The 26,174-nt window shown below is 47.7% G+C and overlaps 1 protein-coding gene across 1 annotated transcript in view; it reads left to right on the top strand.

Moving 5' to 3' along the window:
* The first annotated feature begins 1,194 nt into the window (after positions 1–1,194).
* Positions 1,195–26,174, top strand: part of LOC109994740 (zinc finger protein GLI2-like) — a 43,522-nt gene continuing 18,542 nt past the window's right edge. The window contains 4 exon segments of the mRNA XM_020648200.3: positions 1,195–1,247; positions 1,249–1,265; positions 19,049–19,154; positions 25,169–25,371. Of these exon segments, the coding sequence (XP_020503856.2) occupies positions 1,210–1,247; positions 1,249–1,265; positions 19,049–19,154; positions 25,169–25,371 (364 nt within the window). The 5' untranslated portion in view covers positions 1,195–1,209.

The raw sequence follows: 26,174 nt of genomic DNA, 5'->3' as shown, positions 1-26,174 counted from the left end.
TGATGTGTGTGTTGCTGTTATTGACGCCGTCCTGTAACCCAGAGGTCAAAGGTCAGATTCCTGGAGCTGACAAAGCATCTGTCAGCAGCTGTTTACACCTGAAGATAATAATGAAAACACACAACAACGTGTTTCTTCTAAATGTGAAAAGCATCTGAGAGAAGCTTTGTAACACACATGAGAGAGTTTATCACCTCTAATTCTCATACATAGTTCATCTGTAGATATTTCTTTTATTGACCTGATTTATGATTCTTCAATCAACGATATCAACGATCAGAAAACTGTGTGTTTTTCTTTAGCTCACTAACAGTTATAATCTCCCAGGTTTGATATCAAATAACAGATTCATCAGAGGAGAAGTTAAAGAAGGTCAGGTCTTTTTTAGAAGCTAGAAAGTGTTCCTTCCCTTCCCTTCGTCTCTCTAACCCTCGTTGCAGTTTGACACACAGATACATTTAATAAATGTGATTTCATACGTATAAGTGATGCCCAGAGAGTTAACTCAGCTTTGATTGGTTTTTAAAAGGACCTGGAACACAAGAGATGTGCTTTGAAGATAAACTGCTATTGTTCTAACTGTTCAGGCCACAAAGCTGCTCTGAATAGAGCAGCAGAAAGGTCAATAGTCAAATAAACTTTGATGACATGAGAGCCGAGACCTCCGCCTCCCCATCCCCCGCCCCCTTTAACCTCCAAAGCCCCCTCCTCGACCCCCCAACCTTTACTGCCACAAAGCAAATTGAGTTGTGGAGCGCAGGGGTTCCCGTGAAGACAGAGAGCCCCCGCATGGTGAGCTGGAAAAATCCCCCAACGTGTTTAACCCCACTCGAGGATCCTCTGACAGTCTGAGCATGCTCAGTGAGGAAACCACCACCGAGTTATCTTCACTCAAACTTTAGTCACCATGTGGATTTTCTTCTCTATGTCTTAGTAAACTCTTCTCACTTACAACAGATAAAATAATAAACTTTGAATCTACTCAGTGCTGCTCTGCTTTCATGTACTTAAACTCTCAGCTCTCCTGGCGAGTCTTTTCATGAACACTGAGTACTCGAGTCCTGGAGTGCATCCTGAGTGTACTCATCTCCTCTCAAATGAACACCTCCTCAGAGTCCACTCATTCAGCATTAACTTGTCCTCTCTGTTCTTTACAGAGACGTGGGCCATGAGACATCGGCATCGAGAGCTGCAGAGAAAAAGGACAAAATGGACGGGAGCAGCTTCTCCGACCTCCCAAGAAACCCTCCCCTCAGAGATGAGAGGTAAGACTCAGGGTCGAGTGTCCGGCCGTCTGTCAGGCTCGAGCCGGGGGGCAAAGGGGGGCTGACACCAGAGATGAAATATACATTTCAAAGATGAAGCGTGATCTCTGGAGCTGATAAGAAGCAGCAGCAGTCAGAGGTGACTTACAGTAATGTCTGACAGAATCCTGAACACACTCAGGTCTTTAAAGAGCATCGTTAATGCTGGAGGGGGGGGGGGGCTGCCCCGGTGTGAGCCGGCGAGGAGTGTGGCACCGTTTGAGCCCTTAAACACGGATGAATAGTGAACATGACAAGAGAAGAGGAGAGGGGGGTCGAGGCAGGTGAGAACCAGTGTTTGTGTTGTTGAACTAAATCAGGAGCAGCAGCCGATACCTCTCAGGCAGAGAGAGAGAGAGAGAGAGAGAGAGAGAGAGAGAGAGAGAGAGAGAGGAGAGAGAGAGAGAGAGAGAGAGAGAGAGGGGGGGGGAGAGGGAGAGCGAGAGAGGGGAGGGAGAGAGGGGGAAAGAGAGAGAGAGAGAGAGGGAGGGGGGGAGAGAGATGGATAGAGAGGGAGAGGGAGAGAGAGAGAGAGAGGGGAGAGAGAGAGAGAGGGAGAGAGAGAAAGAGAGGGAGAAGGAGAGGGAGAGAGAGAGAGAGAGAGAGGGAGAGAGAGAGGGAGAGAGGGAGAGAGAGGGAGAGAGAGAGAGGGAGAGAGAGAGAGAGAGAGGGAGAGAGAGAGAGAAAGAGAGGGAGAGAGAGAGAGAGAGAGAATCCATGTTTTAAAGATGTCAGAGGACGTGTGATGAAAGCGGGGCATAATGAGGCTCAAAGACTTGGTTCTTACCTCCAGAGAGTGAAAGAGAGAAAGGAGCGGAGGACGACACGGAGCTTCAGAGTGACAGAGATGCAGAGTGATGGGCCGCCTTTGAAAGGGAAATTAAACGCATGATTTAGTGACATTTTTACTCATTAATGAAGGACTTGGTGGCCTGCCATTCTAAAGAAACACATTAATTGATAAAGAAGGAACAAAGCTGGAAGTGGGCATGTCACCAGAGAAGAACTCAAAGATTGTTCTGCTGTGTTACAACTTATTTATGATCACATTATATTACCATTCTCATGTTAGCAAGCCCCGCCCTCACCAGGAAGTAACCCATCCCTCCTTGGTTACTGTCACCAGGTTAGTTAAAGTCTCTGCGCCAGTGAGTACATGAGGGTGTGTGAGGAGAACTCTAAATCTCTTTTAAAAAACGATCCATGTCTGATGCTAGTGCTGTCGGCTAACGTTAACAACGCACTGACCCCCCATTGAAACCTGCAGACGTGTTGTCACGGCGATGGTCCCACCTGCGGAGGTGAGGACGACAGAGAGGGTTACATGTTTTAAAGATGTCAGAGGACGCGTGATGAAAGCGGCTGATAACGAGGTTAAAAGAGCTCGTTCTGTCCTCCAGAGAGTTCAGGGATGAATGACTGCGGCGCCGCGCTGATGGCGTCTGAGAGACTGACGTGGACGAGGAGTGACGCACACTTTGAAATGGAAATCCAGCGGCTGATTCGGGGACAATTTCTCCCTTGGAGGCAGAAGTTGGTGACCTGCCATGATGAAGAAAAGAGTGAGAGTCCAGAAGAGAATATGATGTAGGACAGATGTACATGAGGAGCTGGCGTGCACGCCGTTGGTTCTTAACGTGGTCGCGTCTTAAATATTTCAACAAAGCCGGAGTGCGTTGTCCTCACATGGAGAATAAAGGACGCAGGGCATGGAGGGAATTGGTGTGATGATTTTTAAGATACTTAAAGTCCACTTCATGGTCAACACTTCTCAATCCCTCGTGTTTGAAATGATCAAATCTGAAATTATCTGCAATATTTGGAATTTAAAAACAAGAAATTCTCAAATATTATTCACAGAGGCTTCGACTTTAGTTGCCGTGGTAATGAAGCTGGAGAATCACATGAGAACGTTTACATTCCTGGTGTTGTGTCGACCCTCGTTAAAGGCCGGGTTGCTCATTTTTAAAAACTATCATGATTTTGAAAGTAGCATGGTCTGTCTTGACACGTCTGCTCAGTGGATTATAAGAGCGTCTGAAGGTGATGTCATGACCTCCCACCTGACCTCTCCTCACCTTCATTGTATATTCATATGTATTTATTTTCCGTATCAATAACAAGTCCCTCTGTAATAACTCTTCTTCCTATCAGCGCTCTGTATTTTAATCTGCAGTAAACAAGAAGCTGTGATTCCCGTCCCGCGCTCATCTCGACCAATCAGATACCAGAGAAGAGGCTCGCGGCAGTCTGCCGCTGAGTGCAGACAGAGCAATTACTTATGGCGGTAATCCCGGTGATGATTGGTGCAGCGGCTGATAAGTGAATATGCAGCGTGAGAGGGAGGAGAGCGGGTCCTTGAACCTCACAGCTTTTTCTCAAACAGGTGAAAACTCACCTTTCTAATATACTGCTGCTGTTCAGCTCTTTTATCGTCACGCCGTTGTTTACTGTTGGCTGCACCGTTCCTGTCACCTAAGTCATGCCCACCTCTGAGCCCCGCCGGCGCCTGGATAACAGCCCGCCCTGTTTTATATTCCCGTCCCGCGTTATTTATTTAGAACAATTTCCTCTCTATCAAAGGACACGGCTAATGCCGACTTTTAATATGTTATTTACACATAAAAACAAGCTATTTACAGCGCTGTGCGTGTGCAGAAGGGAGGGAAATGAATGGGCCCCGGCGCCGCGCTCCGATCTGTTATATCACACTTTAACAATCTGGATTGCTAATAGAACCATTTATCATGGAGCGGTCATTTATTTTATGTGAGCAGCCCAGGTCCCGTTCCCAGAGGCCTATGGAAATGGGGTGCACGTATAATGAAGCTCAAGTGCGAGTCACTTTGTTTAAAGAGTGGATCCGCCGCGCTCCCACTCAATTAGGATGGACCCAGGTGCTCCAGACGCTGCTATCAGAGAATTTCTGATGATCAACCCTCCTCCCCCTCGTCTTCCTGCCCCCAACCCCCCCTGACAGGGACTGTTTTTTTTTTTGTGGACTGAAGGAAGCAGGCTCTCTGGCACGGTGACTTCTGGACCCCGTGTTTGGTGCTGTTTACTGGGTCTCGGCTCTGGCAGCGTCCCTCCTGCTCTGGCCGAGCTCGGGACTCTGCTGCCCGGTTAATAGATTCAAACGAGCGCTTGTATTTCCTCTGACAGCACGCATCTGTCTGCTCACACATGCCGAGCCTCAGCGCACAGATTCACGCCGTCTCAGGGACCTTTATGATTCCACAGCCATCGGTAATAACTGAGGGTATTTAGAGGGGAAAATACTGGTGAGAAAAAGCCGAGAAATGACAAAGAATCCAGCCGCTGTTATTGATGTGTGTGTCACTTTCCCCACTCGGGGCCTCGGAGGATTAAAGCCGCCTCTATTAGCGAGGAAATTTCCTTTTTTTTTTTTATATACATTTAAATCCAGAGACATTTCTTTAAGGCTGGCTCCAAATCAGATTTCTGCAGGGTTGGTTAAATTTAGAGTTATTGCCTTTTCAAAAAGCCATCCGTTTTCTCCGGCAGTCCAGGAAACACATCACAACTCAACTTGATCCTGATTGGCTCACAACAAGAGCCATCTAACAGCTCACCTGGAGCGCTCAGACACTTAGCATGCTCCTCATCAGCGGGATTTTAAGATCCTCCAGAGAGTCCGTAAAGTTGAATGTTAGAAGTTATGCTTGACCTTGAGCAAACGATCCTCCAATAAGGAACACAAGTCGCTCTCCTGGAGTTTTAAATCTTATTCCTCAGGCTGCCAGAAGCCCTGTTGTTAGTGCACGCACCCCATGAAGGCTGAATCCTCAAAGAGGTCTGTCCTGCAGTAACGCTTCACAGCATGAAGTACAGAAGCTTTAACAAAAACTACAGATCTACAGTCGGATTATTTTTTAACTAAAAGAGAGGGACAACCAAATGTGTGCAGTTCAGACGTCATGCAGAAGTTTCTCTGCAGATTTTCTGAATTAAAAACAGGACGTTACAAACACTGGGTGTCTGTGGGACTTCTCTTTGCGGCTGATGTTTCAAAAACAGTAAAGATCATTTTTTAAGTCTAATCACCTGGTTTCACACAGTGGAGTGACCCCTGAAATGTACTAAAAAGGTGTTTTGAGATGATGGTGAAGATGATCCAGAGACTGAATAAAGACGTCTGCAGGTTTGTGTTTTTTCACGGGACGAGACGAGGCTTTGTTTGTGTTTTTTTCTCTCTCGTCTGTCTGTGTCGGTAAACTAGGCCAGAGGAAACACCGGCTGCTGCTAATGATTTGATGAAGCGGCTTCGGAGGCTCGTGACATACATCTTGTTGAGAGTGAGTTTGTCATTGGAGAGGGAGATTGATGTGCCGCGCTCAGAGCCCCCCCGCCTCCTCCCCCCTCTACCCTTACAGCCGCCCAGGTCTTTCTGCTGAGTCTGGCTGGTCCACAGGGAGGAAGCCTAAGTACTTAGCACCTCCTGGGCTGCTCTGGGGCCACGGGGTGGGGGGTGTGAGGAGGCGGAGGGGGGAGGTGGACCTAAACTGGCTAAACAGAGTCACACCTGAGAATAAATCACAGGACAGAGGAAGAGGAAGTGTAACCCTGTTAGAGGTAGCCTTCACATGTAGCACTAAAGCTGCAGAAACAATCGAGTACAGAATTATTAGTCCAGTTTTTAACGTCGATGACTCACTGGTGTTGTGTGCTTTTCTACATTTTCTACATCACACAAGAATCTCCTTACATCTGTAACATTTGAAAAAGTCTCTGTGGACTTCCTCACCTCGAGGAGGTTATTTTCTCTTTGTTTTCAGATTTATTTTAGGAGCTTTTTATGTCTTTACTTCAGAGACAGGACAGTGGGTAGAGTCAGAGAGAGAGAGTGGGGGATGACATGCGGGGCAGGAGCCAAAGGTCGGATTCAAACCTGGGCCACCCACTTGGAGGAATTCAGCCTCTGTACATGGCGTGTGCACACTAACCGCTAGGCACCGGCGCCTGTGCAGATGATTTTTTTAGACAATATGTGGACTTTGAATGCCCTGAATTATGGATTAAAGCATCATCCTCAGAGACATCAGCAGCGAGCTCAAGGATTTAGAGATTGGTAAATCCTGTACGGTTGGACTCATTGTCTTGTAATTTAAGATGAAAAACAGCAGAACAGGAGCAGCATTTCATTTCTCCGATCAGCCTCGTGTTTAGGGATGAAGCAGCGTAGAGAAATGTTCTTGATCACAGTAAGAGTCCTTCAGATTAAAACAGAGAGATGTGCTTCAGGTCTGAAAGTGAAAATCTGCTGCGTTACAAAGGAGTGGAGGAGCGTTCAGAGGGAAGGAGACGGCGCTCTGAGCCGTGTAAATAGTGTTTTAAGAGAGGTGTGTTTGCGATAAGGAAGGATTTCTTTATCTGGCCGGTAAAGTGGGCGCCCGTGGACAGTGAGTAATTGATGGTGGCTCGATGCGAAAGGCCCCCACCGCTAAAGCAGGCGAGCTGAGCAGAGAGCACTCAGGGGGTCAGGCCCGCTGGCAGAGAAAAATGCGACCGAAAAAGACTCGGCATCCTCCTCCTACTCCAAAAGGACGGCCACTAATCTTCCTGAGAAGACGAGGGAAGAAGAAGAGGAGGAGGAGGAGGAGGAGAGAGAGGAGGGGCGGAGGAGGAGGTTCTTTTCTCCTCTCCTCTGTGCGCTTTAAATGAGGCCCTGCCCGGGGAGCAGAAAAACAGCCCCCTGACATTAGCACACACACGCACACACACACACACACACACACACACACACACACACCACGACTGCTTCAGCTGTGCTGCACAGAAAACAACATCTTACTGAGGCCTGATGTTTGGATTAGTAATACCACATCGGGTTTATCTGTCAAATCAAATGAGCTCCACGTTTCTATCGAGCACATACATTGAACGGGTTCATTTGAAATGATGCACCACCATCGTTTCATCGCACGTTATAATGCCTCAAATTCAAGATGTACTCCGGAGGATTTCCACTTCTTCAAGTCTGTGACGCTAACACAAAATACCAGAATGCTGACGGAGCCACTGATGAACGCCTGCAGCTTTTTCATGCCGGGTATCAACTACACCTCCAAACACAAGAGAACACAGGTGTTGTTGTTGGAGAGGTACCTGTGTGTTCATGCTTTGAAGCCGAGGGACGCTGACAGGACAGGCCGCTGGATTTGACAACGTGTGAGTGTGAGTGAGTTTAAATAAGCGGTGACACTTCAACAACTTCATCTTCTATCAGTGTGTGGTCACGTGATCAGGGAGAGCCAATCAGCTTTTTGCAGGACTGAAAAGAGTTCAGATTTTCTTTGAGCGAGTTGAAGCCTTAAATCAGATGTTCCTGCAGCATGTGGCCCCCGAGCGAGACCCCGAGGTACACTACAGTGATCACAGCGACTCTCCACATGTTCCTGCCACACACACACACACACACACACACACACACACACACACACACACACACACACACACACACACACACACACACACACACACACACACACACACACACACACACACACACACACACACACACACACACACACACACACACACACACACAGCTGTAGCTCTTTGTAAACATTTAGCTTGATGACTTTCCAAGATGCCCTCCCTCGTCCCCTTTTATCTGAAGTTTCTCTCTGGGGAGGGGCCGCTCTGAGGGGCCGCTCTGACTCTGAGGGGCTGTCAGATTACAAAGTGAAAACAGAAATGTCTCTCTCTCTCTCTCTCTCTCTCTCTTTTATTCCGTCTATTTATAGACGAGTGTTAGATTAGTGGATAAAGACATACACACGTGTTTGTTTGCTCCTCACTTGTTAGTCGTGTTTTCAGGCGGAGAGGAGTCATTAAGGAAACTTGTAAAAACAACATGGCCTAGATATTCCAGATGCACTGAAGAGGCATCCTACATGGAGTTCAAGGAAAGCTGGAGTAATACTCAGAGCATCGCTCCAAAAGCTCCGGCTGAACTGTTGATGAGATCCAACTCAAACGTGAGCACTTGAATGCCTCTTCTTGGTCTTTATAGACTTCCTAAATTGTCTTATTTTAACGTGGCGTTCCCTTTGTACGGGACTGACAGAGGACGGAAACATTAAGATAAACAAGAGGACATTGAATCATGAAAAAAGGAAGAACGTGGCATAAGATAAAGACAGGAACAGGAAGTTAGTGGGCACCCTTTGCTAATTCTTTTTGAAGGTTTTGCTTCGGTCCGTATGTAAAGATAATTGTGGTTATGTTCTCAGCGCTCCTCATAGTTGAAGTGAGACTGAAGCGATCCCACGCTGAAGTATTCAACTGCAAGCTTCAGGCGATGTCTGTAGACTTCAGTCTCTCAGAGCCATTAAGGTTCGCTCGCTCTGATTCCAAAAACAACAGGCGGCATTCCTGCAGATTTACAACTGTGGCCAGCGATGTATGGATGTTTCAGAGGATTAAGCCAAAAAAAAAAAAACTCCCCCACCTTTCCCTCCCCCCCCCATCCCTCCTTTCCCGGTCAAACAGACTGCAAATTAGCTCCCCAACCCCCAAGAGAGGTCGCCTCTGAGGTTTAGGGGCAGGTCTCAGGTCTGTCTGGTTCAGCACAAGGAAGTGCACAAGGAGGAGGAAGAGGAGGAGGAAGAGGAGGAGGAGGAGGAGGAAGACGAAGAAGAGGAGGAGGACAAACTGCAGCGTCTTATACAAACAGGTCGGGGAAGTCTCGACATAACGAGTCTGATTGAAAACACTGCACACGTGTTAGAGCTGCGAGTGTGTGTTGAGTTAACTTGTGACCCGTTAAGCAAACAGAGGGATCAGTGAGTGTGAGTGTGTGTGTGTGTGTGTGTGTGTGTGTGTGTGTGTGTGTGTGTGTGTGTGTGTGTGTGTGTGTGTGTGTGTGTGTGTGTGTGTGTGTGTGTGTGTGTGTGTGTGTGTGTGTGTGTGTGTGTGTGTGTGTGTGTCACTGTGGCCGCTCTATTATCCTGCACTCATAGGGGGGACGGAGAGGATGCAGCTACTGAATGAATCTAAAACATCATTTGATTTGAAAGAAATCTGCAGTACCTTTAAGCTCAGACATGCTTTGAGCACGACCTCAAACTTTCATATCTGTGAGCACAGCAGAGTAAAAACCTTCATGTTGGACAAATTCAATTATTTGGAGGTTTTAGCAGCTTGTTGTGGTTTTGACCAGTCCGACCGCAGCCTGCAGGCCCCTCCTGTGGTGTAATCAGACCAACTGCAGCCGCCCAGGTCTTTCTGCTGAGCAGGGTGGGAGATAAGTACTTAACCTTCCTGGGCTGATGGAGCTGAACGGGAAGAGGAGTACAGGTAATGAACGGATGAGCGGATGTGATCGACTTCCCTTTGTTGTTGTGATACCAGAATTTTAAACCTCAACACGAGTCGAGTGAAAATCAGACGATATTGATACCCCTTTGTTACCACGGCAACGCAAATAAAAGTCCCACACATCCAATTTGTAATTTGTAATTATCAGAAATTGTGTGTAAATTGCACAAATGCGTTGGCAACGTTTCAGTATCGTCGTTCCTCTAATACGCAAAAGATGAGTTTGTTTTGAAAGTTGTGGAACTTTTCGATGCTATGGATGTTAAAAAAAATAACAGATTGTATTTGAAGATGTGGACCAGTTGACGGCGAGCTGTTCTTTGAGTCCAGAGACGGCGTGAGAGTTGAGTCTTTGTTCATGTCTTCCACGCGGGGAGTCGTGTGTCTGCACACTCTGACTCATGCCCTCAGTAGCTTAATTCCATGTTATTGCAAAGTTAATCTGTTTTGGATATTTGAAGGCCAAACTGTGGCAGTGTTCACACAGTGTGAGGTAGTGACAGGTCTGAAGCCCCCGCCCTCTCAAACAGCTCACGGCTGCGGCGCTCTTTACTCGCTTACAGTGAAACCAGAAGAGGCACGCTAATTGCCTTGTAAGTATTACAGAAAGCAGCTGGAGATTAGCAATAACAGCTAATTAGCTGGGCTAACGCGGAAATCAAAGCTCGCACGTGAGGATAAACACACAGAGTGGTGTTTGTGCCGTGGTTATAAATCTTTACGAAGCACCGGGTTGGCACGTCGGTGGATTTTAAAGCTCCGGTCCGACACAGAGAGAGAAGTGTCACATTTCAAAAAAGCTGCTAACTTAAAGTCACGTCTGCATCGCCAGCGGCCAACAGCAGCTGTAAAAACACACAGATATGACGCTGCACCTTTCTTCATTCATCACTGAGGAATATTTTCCATCCCATGAACGCGCTTCCTGCTCCACACGGGCCTGAAATCACTGGTTACACTTCAGAGTGATGATTAAGTGACGAACATGAAGACCTCTGAAAACACCAACAAGATGAAGGAAACATGCAGAGCCGTCTGTGTTTGATTTTGATAAACTAAAGAAGCGTCTTGTCGAGTAGAACATCTTTGATGGAGTAAGTTAAATGTGCAGGAGTTTGTCCAACATATGTTTGTCGTCTGGTTTTGTACAGAAAGCAGAAACTGTTGTTTATTGACACATGATAAAGATGCAAACTAAGAAACTGTCTGACTATGTAAGTATTCTTATTGGAGCAGAAAATCTCCAAAAATAACTACAGCCAGCGAGCAAACTCGTCTTAACTGCTCAACTTTGAAGAAGATTCAAACTTCTACAAAGACGAGGAAGTCTTTTAAACTGTCCCAACTGCTCAAGTTTAGCTGAGGAACCTGGTCTGAAAAAGGTGGAAACAGAAGATAAGATAAACCTTTATTCATGGCTCAGCGGAGAAATAAACATTAGGGTTAGGGGTTAGCCTACAGCAGCAGAGAGCAGGGATAGCAGTGATGTTACTGCAGTGAGAAGAGGGAGAGAGGAAACAGGAAACTATCTGTCCCAGTGTGTCAGGGTGTGTTTAGTGGTGCTGTCTGATATCAGCTGTCAAAACAGAAGAAATCATTCAGAAATCGATCCGTCTCCTCCTCCAGCTCCTGCAGCAGCAGCAGCGAGCGGCGAGCAGCAGGACGCTGAGCGTAAGCTGCTGTAACGTGGGTGTGATGACACATCTCCAACTGATGGGGAAACTCGATCACAGCTGACAGCCTCGTCTGCGGGGCCTCGTACAGAAAACACAACCGAGCTTTCACCGAAACACGAGCCTGAGAGAAGACGAGGGCCGGCATGAACCCTCAGCAGGCGGCCTCGTGCCCCCGCTCACGCCCAGCAGGGCTGACGGAGGTACGAGCCCCCCCCCCCCCCTCCCAACAGTGGAGCTCTCGTTTCCTAATCAATCCCTCTCTCTCTCTCCCTCCCTCTCTCAGTGGTCAGTCATCGTGCATTAACTAGAGGAAGAGGGGGAAACAGGATGCTGTCTTTACTCATGATAAGGAAGAACTACAAATCTTAGATTGTAATAATTTGACTCAGCATCCTAGTTCATAAAAAGAACCACATGATAACTTCATCTTTATCACTCATTACTTTTTTTGCATACGTTGAAAACATATCCATGCACGCTCTCTGTTTGCAGTTTCTCTGCAGCGCCTGGTTTGAGCGTGAAGCTAATCGCTCTCTCAGACTAATCGTTGTCCTGACGTGCTTTGTCTTGTAGCCATTGGTGGTGTTTGTGGGAGATAATTAGCCACCAAACCAGGCCGAGCAGGGACAGAAATAAGGTCAGGATATATGCAGATGAGTGCTGCTCTCTTTTACGGCGTCTCTGTTTTAAAAAGTCATTAGACAGATGTATGAGTGTAATGAGGCTCTGTGGGCGCTGCTTGGTTTTTATTGGTCAGAGACAGAGTTCATATCCACTTCTAATGTTTGCTTCTATTTTAAGACGCACTTCTTTGTTTGTGCACAGAACTTCCTCTGAATCCTTTTCTCTGCTTGTGATTGGCTGAAGGCTGGATGAGGTGCGCAGGTCAGCGTCTAATTGTTTGCTGTTCTCTTCCTCGTATTCCTCCTCCTCTTCTTCCACCTCCTCCTCCTCCTCCTCTTCCTTTTCTTCTTCTTCACTCTCCAGTTAAGCACTTTATCATTACACACTGCGCTGTTTGCTGGTCTTTGTGGCCCTCGCCGTCCCTATACAGCGGCTGAACTGTGCGGGTCAGAGGTGGCCCGCTCTGGAGGAGAGGGAGGTGGGGGGGGGGGGGGGAGGGAGTGGGAGGGGGAGGGGGAGGATGGTGGGGTCGCTTCTTCAGCCAACGAGACCCAGCACAACTCTCCACTCCGTCAGGGAGCTCAGTACATTTAAACTGCCGTGTGATTCAGGACTGTCACACCGTGCACAGTGGACGACATCGAGAGGAAAACAAATCCAGCCTCGTTGTTGATATAAGAGCAAAGAGAAACCTCAGAGCTAAGAGCATGTTGGTGACGTGGTCTGAGGCTCCTCACAGGCTGTAATCACACCTACACTCCTTCTCTTTGGACCTTTTAGTGGTGGACTCTGTGCTTATGAAGCTCTGTGGTTCTCTCTGCTCGATTACAAGCCGAGCGGCTCGTGTAAACTCAACTCAAACAGATTCCTGAGCAGCGTGTTTATGGGAGAGTTTTTTGTAACGTGTCATCGCACCGGGGCAGAGATTGTGTCGGTGAGCGACGTCCAAACAAATCAGAGTCCAGGCTCTTGTAATTTCAGCTCAAAGTGGTGGGAGCTCTGCGGTGCTGCTCTTCAAACGCACACACAGAGAGGACAGGATCCTCAGGTGGAATCAATCTGGAGACACTCCTCGCAGTTAAAGAGTGTGTGTGTGTGTGTGTGTGTGTGTGTGTGTGTGTGTGTGTGTGTGTGTGTGTGTGTGTGTGTGTGTGTGTGTGTGTGTGTGTGTGTGTGTGTGTGTGAGCAGAGAAAGGCGCCCGGCAGTGGGAAAGTGTTAATCAGGATTAGAAAGTCAATTCCCTTTAAGTTAGTCTCCTTTTCTCTTTTGTTTCCTCCGGCCGTCTCCCACATGCCTCTCTTTGACACAGAGACGAGCGCCATTGTTGAGCAGAGGTCAGTTTGAAGTGTGTGAGAAGAGGCTTTGGTGTGGAGGCGGGAGGTCAAGAGGAACACAGTGACTGCCTCTTGTTCCCTCTGCTGCTTCAGTGTGAAGGTTCTTTGTTTTTTTTAAACAACTGTTTAGTGTTTTAATCGCAGCAGGAGTTCCAGGAGTCCTAACGTGTCCAACGGTAAAATCCAGACGGAAAAACTCTTGTTGAACTATTTAGGACTGATTAGAACGTTCATGGTCCTGTGATAAGACACCGACTCACTTTTGTTTTTAAAACCAGGATTTGTTCACCTGATCAAAATGAAATAAACCAGGATTATTCTGATCCCTCAGAAACTTCTGTTTCTTTGTTTTTGAAGGCCAGTGACTCTCTCGTCCTCAGGCGGGTCAGAGAGTTGAAACGAAGCCTGTCCTCGCCGTGCGTCTGTTTGGAAACATTTATTGGCGCTGAAGAGGTCGGACCATCTTTAGAGGAGCGAGGAAGTCATCCGGGGGTCTGCTCTCCGTCATGCTCGGCAGCAGAATGTCAAACAAACACGAGCGGCAGTGAAATAAAGCCCTCCGAGCCGGGGGGGGGGGGGGGGGGGGGGAGCAGGCGGGTCAAAAAATAGAGACTCTCCTGCTTCAGCAGATTGTGTCGTGGCGTGCAGCGGACCGTTTATCGACACGGGAGGCGGCCGAGTGCTGACGCGACAGCTCCGACCTCCATCTATTTTTGGTAGATCGAAGAGGAGGTCCGGGCCTCCTCAGGGGGGGATCGTGGGGATTGTTCAGGTGAGCGGCGTGAAGCAGGTAGAACGATTTCTGCTTCCACCTGCGACACATTCATCACCACGATGAGGAGGAGGAGGAGGAGGAGGCGGAGCATCACTCAGAAGACTCCCCAGTGTTGGCGCTCGTCTCTGCAGAGGCCTCCACCTCATTAAGACTCCACAACAAGCTAATGTGGAAACTATTCTCTGCTCAGAACTAGGTCTCTGTTTCATTTACAGATGGCCCTTTGGAGTCGTTTCCCCCTCAGCTGCTCCTCCAGTCCGGGGCCAGGCGCAATCCCAGGCGCCCCCCTGGCGAGGGTGCCAGCGGGGTAATATGGATGTTAGCTGGGGAGCACGGTGACAGCCCCAGAAGCGACTATTTAATTCATTGTATTTTAATTATCGCTCTCATTCAGCGGCCTTTCTTTGGCTGCTCTCGACAGCGAGCCTTTATCACCGGCGTGTCGAGGAAGATAATAAACTTGAGCTTTCAGGTAATTACTTAATCTGGACAAACCTGTGTGTTAAGCAGCGCTATTAAGCGAGGAGGCGATAAATCAGGCGTGCATTGGAGGTGGGTGATTACTCCACGGTGCAATCAGTCTTCCAACTCTCGCAGTCTTTTAAGTAGCTAAATTGCACAAACAGCATGCTAACAACGCGCAGCTCGCGGCACGGCGAGCAGAGGAGGCTCATCAACGGCGCCGCCTCACCGCCTGCTGCCGCTGCACGCTCACCTTCAGCTCAGTGATGCATGGAGGTTATTAACACGTGGCCGGAGCACAACCGTCCAAAACCCATGATAAGAGGGTTCACCGTTTGAGCCACCAAGCTACAACCACAGAGGGTGGAGCAGGAGGGAGGGAGGGAGGGAGGGAGAGAGGGAGGGAGGGATGGACAGAGAGATGGAGGGATGGATGGATGGATGGATTAAGGGATGGATGGAGGGATGAAGGGATGGATGGACAGAGAGATGGAGGGATGGATGGATAGATGGAAAGAGGGATGGACGAAGAGATGGATGGATGGATGGATGGATGGATGGATGGATGAATCAAGGGATGGATGGACAGAGAGATGGAGGGATGGATGGAGGGATGGATGGATGGAAAGAGGGATGGACTAAGAAATGGATGGATGATGGATGGATGGATGAATGGAGAGATGGATGGACGGACAGAGCAATGGATGGATGGACAGAGAGATGGAGGGATGGAGGGATGGATGACAGAGCAATGGATGGATGGATTTGACATTAACTGAAAAGCTGCAGGTTTGATGGAGGCGTTGAAAACGAGAGAAGCTGAAATAGAGATAGCGTGACCTCAGAGTATAAACTCTTCTTCTCCTGCTGTGACCCTCACTCTCGCTGACTCTTCACCTTACAAAGGGTACAATCCTGCGGGACAGGAGCCCAGCCCAGGGGGGATCGGGGCCCAGTGAATCAGGTAAATGTGCCTCTTGAACTCTCATGAGCGCTCGCCTTTTGTTCTTCCTGTGGCGGCAGAACAATGGAGCTGTCGCAGTGATGGAATAAGCCTGCCTGGTCAATCCCCCGGCCAGAACGCCGGACCCCGCAGAGGAAAACCGCAGCCTGAGAGGAGGACTGGCCCGATCCCTGACAGGCTGAATAACTTCCTCCAGGTCCAACATGTCCGGACCTGACGGGCCATGTGAGCCCAGAGACTGCTGACACTAAGCTCTGCTCAAACCATCACAGCTTTCTGCAGGATTCAGAGGGGGGGGGGGGGGGGGGGGGGGGGGGGGGGGGGCTTTGTTGGTTTATTGTGGAGAGAAGTTCTGCAAAGTGGTCTCAACTGACTGAAAGAGAACTGTTCACTTTGTTGTGATGGTTACACTGCAGTAACTTTTAGTCTGCACGTCTTCTTTTGCTTCTGCAGCCGAAGCATCAACATTTCTGATCTGACTTTCTTTTTCTACATTTGGATGCTTCTTCCTCCTTCCTTCAGCTCTTTTCCCCCTTCTCTTCTTCTCTGCCTGACGTCGTTCGTAAATCATTTTCTTGAATCTCTTGACTTTTTGATTGGGTCAGATGTTCATAAAGTAAAGCAAGGCTCATTAATGCTGACACACCATGTACAAACTCTCTTCACAAAAATCCACCTGAAATCTCAGAAACATGTGGAGTCTACTTTGAGAAACTGTGTCACTGCGAGGTGGACTTCAGCGGAGGGTTTAAAGACTTCTTCCTCTCCACGTCACGCCTCGCTGACCCAGATTTAGCTGCTCTTTGTCTCCCACCCTCACCTCCCCCCTGACCCCCTCTTATAATTCACCCCCAACTGTTATGAATGGTGCATTAACTCGAGGTGCTCTTTGAATGGGGTCCTTTAGCCCCCTCCCCTCCTCCCCTTTCTCTCTCTCTCACACACACACACACACACACTCACGTATGGTTTATATACTGGCTCTACTCAGCCTACACAGTGTATGGAGTCAGACGGAGGGTAATTATACCAAATTACAATGGAGGGCGTCTGGGAGCAAGCGGCGGGCGGAGAAGGAACTTTTTTTTTAAATATATGAATTAAAACAAAAATGAAAACTTTTAAGAGAGACACACAAAGAGCATCAGATTAAAATGAGACCATATCCCAGCTCTCCAGGAGTTCTCTGTGTTTTTTTTTTTTGGTGCAGCTTTTAAGACAAAACGATGAAGAAGGGTTTCTTAGTGGACGGTGTAACATCTCGCACAGCGGAGGGATGAGCTGACACGTCACAGACACTTGAACACCAGCGTCTCCTTCATCAGATTTGTATTTCCTCTAAAATAAACTCGGCCCTGATGGCGCTGTGATGAAGTGGAGGCGGAGCTGAAGGAATCCGGCCCCGTCCCCTCAGGCCTCAGTGGCATAGTGCAGGCTGAAAATGAAGCAAAGAGCTATTCCTGTGCGTGTTTGGGGACCCGGTCTGTCCGTCAGCCTGTCAGCGTGCAGAGTGAGAGGAATGGACCTGGAATGCTGACTCACTCAGGTCCCCGGCCCCCAGGAGCCCTGAGAGGCCCTGTTATCCCCTCCCAACGCTCGGCCCAGAGCAGATAATGATCCGTGGCCCTGACCCCTCCGCTCTGAAATCCCAGGTCACCCCGAGAGATTCCCACCAGAGAGAGAATGTGTGTGTGTGTGTGTGAGAGAGTGTGTGTGTGACTCGAGAAGAATTTTAATGCAATCCAGAGATCAGCTGGCTCACCTCTTCCTCCTCCTCTCCGTCTTTTTCTTCCTCTTGTCCTCTCCGGCAGCTCGGAGACGAGACACACCAGGTTGCAATTAACAGGATGTGAAACCTGTACCGAGGGCGAGCAAGGGAGGAGATGATGAGGGACATGCAGAGAGAGAGAGAGAGAGAGGGGGAGGGGGAGGGGGGGGTTAGTCTATGCCTTTGTGGAGCTTTTCCAAAATAGAGACCTGAGAAAAATGTTAAGTAGAAACATAACTCCATAAAGAGTTTAAAGAGGATTGGTTTATGTGCTGCTAAAATAAAGACACGACATCTTCTATCGCAAAGAGCTAATTAGTTCTCATGTTTTGGATAAACTCCCAGGATCAGAGGAGGAAGAACACAGGCCTTTAACGAGAAATAAAAGGGGCCATTAAAAGGATGAAACGCTCAAAGCTCATAAAAAGAGACGACTGTTGAAGGTAGACACAACTGAAGAACCTCGTGTTGGTTTAAAAAGACTTTTTCAGGAAACAAGGATTTTTTATTTAAAAAAAAAAGAAACTTATCAGAGGTGATTTACACTTTAACATGCACACAGCCTAACATTGACTCGTCTGATTCTCTTTAATAGACTTGTTTCTAAAGCAACATGAAGACAATGTGCTGACTCGCTGCTTTTCTTTGTTTTTTTTCGCGACATAACTGAGTGTCATTCAACCTTTCACTCTGTACATTCAGCTGACATGTAAAAGTTGCATGTTGGTGTTGAATTAGTCAGAAATAAAGAGTTCAAGGCTGTGACAGTTTCTGTTAGTGTCCCTTTACGTTGGAAAAACAATCAGGAAAGTCGTACAGAAAATGCTGCAGCTTGATAATTAGTCAGATGATGTTACGATGACGAAGAAACATCGAGGATGAATTTCAAAATAAAAGCTTAACGGTTGGAAACGCACGATTATTTAAGGTCCTGAATGTAGTTTTTTCTGCTCTGGTATAATTTATAAAATGGTTTCAGAAGTCTGTAAGTGTTACATGTAGTCCAGGTAAAGTGTACTTGTCTTGTTCTGCAGAAAGATCCTGAAGTTGCATTGTGGGAAATGTAGTACACAGTATTTTTGGAAGCTGAAATCTCAGCCTCTCCTCTCTTTTTGAAGCTTGACTTGGATGAAGAGCTTGAAGACGTTCCACCTCTCCTTCTTCAGTTTCTAAAACCAGTGAACTCTTCAGAGGAGAGGAGAAACGTCTTCAAGATCTTCATCGTAGTCCAGCAGCCGTTTGGATCAAGCTTGATTCACCAAGACATCTCCTCTCTTTAGGTGTGTCTGTGTTTGTCTCTCACCTGAACGGTCCTGAACGATGCACACCTTCACTGCAGCCCTGAAACACGAAACAAACACAGACTTAATTCAATATAAAGCGTGAAGAAACAGACGAGAATCAACATCCACAGAGGGGTGAGAGTGGGTGAAGAGGTTTAGAGTGCGAGCAGAAGAAAGCTTTTCCCAGAGCTGTCAGGCCCGCTTTGAGTCGGGCTGCAGCTCCCCTCCACACACTCCATCATCCCGTCTAGTTCAAAGAGCATCTAGCTGCAGGTCTTTGTCAAAGCCTGGTAGGATATCTTTTATGTTCAAGATGTAGGATTTCTTCGGACGACTTTGATTATTTATTTATTCCACTTCTCTTGTGTGATAGTGCCAATATTTTACACGAAAGTGCTCAGCTCGCTGTGAAATTCATGTTGCTTTATTGTAGCCTGTTTGCCTTTGAAAGTTCTTTTTTTGAAGTCTCCCCTCTCTCTCTCCCTCTTCTAACTCTCTCTTCTTCTTCCTGCAGCCCCCCACCACATCTTCCCCACCTTCCACACGCCGATCCCGATTGACATGCGCCATCACGAGGGGCGATACCACTACGAGCCTCACACGCTGCACGCCATGCACGGGTAAGTGGCCTGTTTTTTTTCTGCTGGTTCATGTTGATGTAAAATCATTTCTGCACGTGGTAAAGTGAGGATAAAGATGCAGGTTGAGGTCGTCAGATCTCTGTGATGCAGAGCCTCACTTCACATGCTGTTACTGCTGTTTCCCTTTGTAACTCTGGACCATCGGCTTTAGAGAGCATGTTAGCGGGCGCTGATGAGAGCTGAGCATTTGCCAAGTTCAATATCAAAAGCAGATGACAACATGCTGACTTCCAAAGTGAATAATCAATGCTGCTTCTAAATTTCCCCTCTGCAGCCCTTGTTTCCAGTACGGTTTGATTATGTGGGCAGACTCTGCTCTTTGGGCTCCAGCCGTTCGGGGATCAAACACTCTCATGGTTTCAGAAGTCGGCTCGCAGTCTGAAAGTTTCTCCAAAAATCTCACAGCAGAGAGGGGAAAGATTTCAGCAGATCTGTGTTTGTGTTTATACTCGAGCTGATCCGTTGAGTTCTGAGCTGCAGATTAACTTCAGATTATTAAAAAAAACGTTATTATCTCAGGATTCATTTCTTTGTCCACAAAGCCGTACCATTATTCAAAAATAGACACTCGAACGCCACAAGACTTCAGAAACTGTCAGGAACGACCAACATGTCAGGAACGACCAACATGTCAGGAACGACCCCACGTACAGAGGCTGTAGTCCTCGAGGCGAGCGGCTCGGGTTCAAATCCGACCTGTGGCTCCTTTTCTGCATGTCATTCCCCACTCTCTCATTCTTGCGCTCGCCCTGATTTCTGACTCTATCCTGTCTCTAAAATAAAAGCACAAAAAAACCCAAATATAAATCTATAAAAGAAATGACGAACAAACCTGAGCAGAAAGGGATCAGCATTTCAAACTGAAGTATTTCATCATTCATCTTTTTGGTCGATTGATCACCGCAGCTCTGATGCACTTTAAAGTAGATTCTCTTTTGCTCCGTTCTAAATCCTCCAACTTTCAGGACGTATTCAGACACCTGAGACAAGACTGAGTCAAGTCGTGGTGCAGGTGGCCTTGTGGTGAGTGAGTGTGCCCCTTGCACAGAGGCTGCAGTCCTCCAATGTTACCTTCTCTGCTACATAAAAAGTTAAGAGCGTAGCAGCATGAGCAGGTAAATAAATCTGTGTCAGAGAGGCGGTATCAATCTGCAGCTCGCTCCATTAGCGGCGATCAGCAGGGCCGGATCCATCACTGATGACATCATACAGCCAACCAGCGTCCAGACCTCTTTATATTCATTAATGGCTTGTTGTGCAGCTAATCTGTGTGGTGCAGGCCGTGTTGCCCCCGAGCTAACGCCATAATTAAACCCTCAGAGTGTAGAGGTCACAGCACAGGCGGCGTGTGCTGCAGCAGCGGCGCTGGTGGCGAGTTGCACACACGTTCCCGTTTATGTTCCTGAGGGGAACGAGAGTGTGTTACACGCAACAACAGTGTGTGAAATGTAACTTCAGGGATTGTTTATCCAATGGAAAACTTCCTGCTTCATGTAAAATATTACATTTAATCTGCTTTGAGACGTATTGACTCTAAATGTTGAGTGAAAGGAGAGACAGAGTTTAGGGCAGGTGTTGGTTTTATTTGGGTCTAAGTTTCCTTTTTGTTTGTACGATAATTCAGCTAGACAGAGGTCGACCACTTTATGAATACATTTGTCCCGACCATTCAAAGGACTTCCTGATCTCCGTCGATGTAAACGGTTTAAAACTGGTCCAGTTTGGTGACCCACTGGGCCGCGTCCAGCTTTAAAACTTCACACAGTTTGATTCACCGAGTCCGAGTGCTGCGGGTCTGCGGCACACTTTGAGGCCGGCAGCTTCCTGCAGGAGTTCAACGTTACTTTATCACAGAGGAGAAGCGGGCAGCGGGACCAAAAAAAGTCAATAGAGTTCTCCAAATAGTGCTCTTACATTTAAATTCACAGATTTGATGGTGATGCATACTTCGCGCCTGGCGGGAGCAGGGCTATTCATCACACCGGCAGGGAGAGAGGAGGGAGTGGGAGGGGAGGAGGGGGGGGGCGTCTGTCCGCGGACTCGGCCACCTTGATTAATGTGATTTGATCTTGACAGTGGACCCCTAATTCATCAAGACCTTGATCTAGCTGTCGCTCCCCCCTGCCTGTGCCAAATTCACCTAATTACAGGAACATTGCGCAGCAAATTAAGCGCGGTGTCATTTGTCGCCTGGCGCGGCACTTTGTTATCCAGCGGTGGCAGCGTGTCAGGGGTCCCCTCCCTGATTGTCTAACATGACATCTCTGCGCCGTCCCCTTTATCATTGTTTGCATATCGCGTAATGAGAGGCCTGGTTATTTTGTCAGGCGTGTCATAAAAAGCAGCCGTGGGGAAGCATCTTTTTTTCTTCCTCAGGATTCAGAGCATGTGGGTTTTTTTTTTTTTATTTCACGGCGCTGTCAGACAGAGAGAAGAGACGAAGGAGGAAGGAGGAAGAACACGAGGAAACACTTCCTCTTCTGTGGACGAGGCCAGGCTGGAAACCAAGACCAGATCTGTGCAGGAGCTGAGAGCTCAAAGTCCTGTTTGAAGACAGAGTTTTAGAACTCTGGATGTTAAAGACGCTCAGATGGCCTCCAGTAGAGTTTTATACTCTTTTTAAAATCTTAACTTTGGACTTATGGCTTCAGCTTTAGTCTGACGTCAAACCCACTGCTCGTATTTCTCTGATCTAGAGATGCTAAAGACCTAACCTTTGTTCTCCAAGGATTTAGGCTCACTCCCAGTATCCCTACCCTTCAGTGTGTTCACGTCTTGGGGTAGGGAGTGGAGGCGTAGGGTGAAGCGTTCGGGCTACCGGAGATCCTTCAGAGTCACACTCCAAACTGAGTGTTATAAGAAATCTCCCAGAAGGCGTCTGTTTGTGTAAATGCCGTTGACGACTACTGATGACGAATCAGGGTCTTGAAGGGTCTTCCCGTTTCTTAGAGGGGATTCACCTCTATGCCTTGTATCTCTGCTCTGAGGTAAAGTGGATCAGATTAGAAATGGGACCGAGCTTTAGTCTGAGATGCTGCAATATGCAAATAAGTGAAAGAAATCAGCATTTGTGAACATCGTGTCCTGAAGGAGAGACGTTGTTTCTTAAGGCTCCTGAACGAGTACATTCTCTCTGCACTCAGGTATCAGGCGTTCAAACTTCTTGTGCTAACACCGCCATCGTTACTTTTGTTTCTCACTTTGTGATAGAAGCATTAAAGAAACTTTAAAGACCTCAGTCCGGCTCTTTAGACAGAAACTGAGTTTTTAAGGTGGCGGTGATTTGCAGCATAGTGATGTGTTTGTTTGTATGTAGGTCATTTCTTCCTCTGCATGGGGAGGAAGGCGTTCGGGGTATTCAGGTTTGGGGGTTTTAGGGTGAGGGGGGAATGGGGGGGGGGTATGTTGCCTGTTAAGTTTGAGGCGTTCGCTCCACGCAGCCGACTCATAAACCTACAGTGGGAGTTTATTCAGCAGCTCGCTGGACGCTGCGATTTATCTAAATCAGAGAGCTCCCCGAGCACGACACGGGAGACGAGACTCACCGTCACACTGTAATTCATCTCTGGTGTCGCTGCACACACACACACACACACACACACACACACACACACACACACACACAGATAGAGCACATACACAAATGAAGGAACAAAAAAAAAGACAAACACTTGTAAAGAAGAGACAAACAAAGAAAAACAGTTGATATGTCCACACACACTCACACACACGCACACCTAGTGTACAATGCATCAGAGTCCTCTATAAGACTCTATAATGAGAATATGTGTGTTTCTATCAATGCTCCGTGTAGTTGAAGAGAATCTCAATGTGAACTAAAGAGTGGAGAAGAACAAACTGGAGAACAGGAAACATGCAGCAGCATGTTGATTAGAGCACGGAGATGGTAGAGGTGGCGTGCAGACAGTCGATGGTCGTGCAGCGATCACAGGGAATAAAGGTCACCCCCCCCCTCCCACTGGCCCCTCCCACTCGCTCCAGGTGAATTCTCCTGATTGTATCCTGCTGCGTTCTCACATCAGCTCACTCTGACATTCTGCAGAATAAATACGAGGAGGCTGGAGGAGAAACTTTTCCGGAGTTTTTCTGCAGGTGTGAAAAAACTTAATAAAAGTTGTTGAAGGAGAAAAAATCTTCCATTACAACATCAGCGACATAACAATATATACATGTCCCATTAAAGTGTTGGAACATACCCGTGAAGTGGTGCACCTCATTAATGCTGTAATATGATGTGAGCAGCTGTTTCAGAACTGCTGTAAAACAGAGAATAAGGTCACGTCTGCCACGAGGTGTGAGCGGTGACACGCATGAATCACTTCCTTCAGAGCTCACCTCGGTGTGTGTGCGTGTGATATTTCAGCTGTTTCACATCACCCAGGTGTGTGTTTTTATTGACGCTGACGAGAGAGGATGTTTTCAGGTTAGAAAAGACGGGACGGTGAGAGAGAGAGCGAGAGAGAGAGAGCAGGACGGGGGACGAGTTTGTGATGAGAAATGAAAGCTGTATGAGTGGAAACACAAACAGTTAGAGAGGAAAAGGTTAAATAAAAAGGGCGCCTGCACCATGTATACAGGCTGTAGTCCTTGAAGTTGGCGGCCCGGGTTCAAATCCGACCGTGGCTCCTTTCCTGCATGTCTCTCTGTCTCTGATTTCTGACTCTGCCCTCTGTCCTGTCTCGACAATAAAAGGCATAAAAAGTCAAATAAATCTAAGAAACAGTCAGAAATCGGCCTGGAGAGATGGAAACACCCCCTCTTGTCTCATTCTGCCGCCTGGCGCCGAACGTCACGGTCCAACACCCGAGCATTGTGTTCGCCCCGGCGCCGCAGCGACGCCCGAAAAACCTTCCCCTGCAGCCACGTCTGCAGAGAAATGTGAATATTACTGGATGATCTGAAGTGCTGCTCGTAAAGAGAAATATTCACACATTTCTTCAGGAGTCAGACTAACTGATTGTTGGAGGAGCTCGTTATCAATAAACAAAGACGGGCAGAGCTCACCTGCTGGCTGTTACATGACGAGAGCTTCAATGATTCAAACACACCATGAGCATCGTGATTACGGCTTTAAGTGGAGAGTCAGATCTTTGTCTTCTGCCCCGAGTATCAGAAATAAAAAACATAGTGATGCAACATGACTATGTGAGCCGTAATGAAGCCTTTGGTGGACGATAGAGAGCGTGTTCTTTTAATAAAGCAGGCGTGGAGAGAGAACAGCGTGATCTGCAAAGACGGAGACAAGGCCCGACAGCGAGCAGGTGATCCAACCTGCACGGGAGACTCGAAATGTCATGATAGGAATCTTCATTATTGACATCGTCTTCATGACAGTTCATGACTCTTTAAATCAGACTTAACAGTCTTTTATCAGACTGGTAGTTTGAGCTCACACCGACGCCCACTAATCCCCCCGTGGGGTAGAAGCGTCACCTCGTCATTCGACTCTCCGTCCCTCCCCGTGGCCCCGATCTCACCCCTCTGCTCAGACTCTCCGACTCTCAGATCAAACAGTGGATACAGACACCACTTAGACGTGATCTCACTCCTGAAGGTCCACACACAGAGGATCAGGTGAGCGGGCGGATTACTGACGACCATCAGGAGGACACTTCAGGTGGTCGTGTCAAAGCGTTAACTACACTGACTGTTTATCCTTTATACTCAGTCTCATTCCATCATCATCCTGCCGTCTTTAAGTTCCACGAGAACTCTGAATGTGGATTCATCTGCAGCCATTGTAGTCTGTAAATATTACATTTCACTGGGAGCCTAGGGCTTCTATTGTTGTTGCTGTAGTATTGAAACAGGCTTGACTTTAAACTAGTATGGTATAAAAGTTTAAAAACTCATTCAAACTCTAAGAAGTGTTGACAGATGCACCGGATGATTTTTATGTCAAAGCAGCAAAATCTTTAATTTTTTTTCAAAAGTCTGAAATCTTTCTTGTCTTCTTTTTTTTTTTCATGCAGCCCTGCAGGTTTGGCCGGCAGCCCCGTCATCTCAGACATCTCCCTGATCCGCCTCTCGCCCGCCGCCGTGGCAACCGGGGACTCTCCCTTCAGCCCACCTCACCCGTACGTCAACCCTCACATGGAGCACTACCTGCGCTCGGTGCACGGCAGCCCCACCCTGTCCATGATCTCTGCAGCCAGAGGACTGAGCCCCGCTGACTGTGAGTTCAGAGGACAGCACACATCAATCACGTTTCTCTCTACAGCTGCTCTGAGTGAGGGGAGATCTCAGGGATCTGAACTGGCTTTTCTTCACACACTGATCACTTTTAACCAAAACATCAACATGTACTTCTCTATTAAGCCTCTGAGTTTGTAGATTTCCAGGTGGTAACGACAGCAGCAGCAGTGTGCACAGACCTGATCTAAAAACAAAAACATTCAGCAGGGAGCAGAATAAAAAGATCTCAGGCTCAAACATGAACCGTTCTCTCAGCGGGGGGAAACCTTGACCGGATCTTTGATACAGAGAGGGGAGCCCTTAAAGAAAGAATCTGTGGACGTTGATAAAAGAAAAATCCCATCCTGGCAAATACTTATCCAGCCCTCCAAATTCAGCGGGACGCGATGACAACTCTTTCCTCAGCGCTGAATTACAATAACAGATCGGAGCGGGCCGGCGGGAGGGGGGTATAAATCTTCTTTTACAGTCTGTCAGAGGTAATGTGGCAATGCTTTCAAACTTAAATAAGCGGCCGTGCCTCAGGTCTGGATGTTATAAAACCCAGCGAGAGGAGAAAGAACGAGGGGAAGGCAAAGAGCTCGTTGAGAGGCGAGGAGTGTTCAGGTGACCTCACAAACATCTGACATGAGAGTCAGGACAACATCCTGTCACAATCAGCTGGAGGTTTGATTTGGAATAAGTGAGAGTCTTCTCTCTCTTTGTGTTTTGATTTACTCTCTAACCTCGGTGTTCTTTCTGCTCTCTGTCAGACTTTTATTCGATGTAGACAAAAGCTTTTAT

Source organism: Labrus bergylta, chromosome 24 (assembly GCF_963930695.1).
Source record: "Labrus bergylta chromosome 24, fLabBer1.1, whole genome shotgun sequence".
In the NCBI taxonomy this organism is placed as follows: Eukaryota; Metazoa; Chordata; class Actinopteri; order Labriformes; family Labridae; genus Labrus; species Labrus bergylta.
This window is presented reverse-complemented; position numbering and strand designations above follow the sequence as displayed.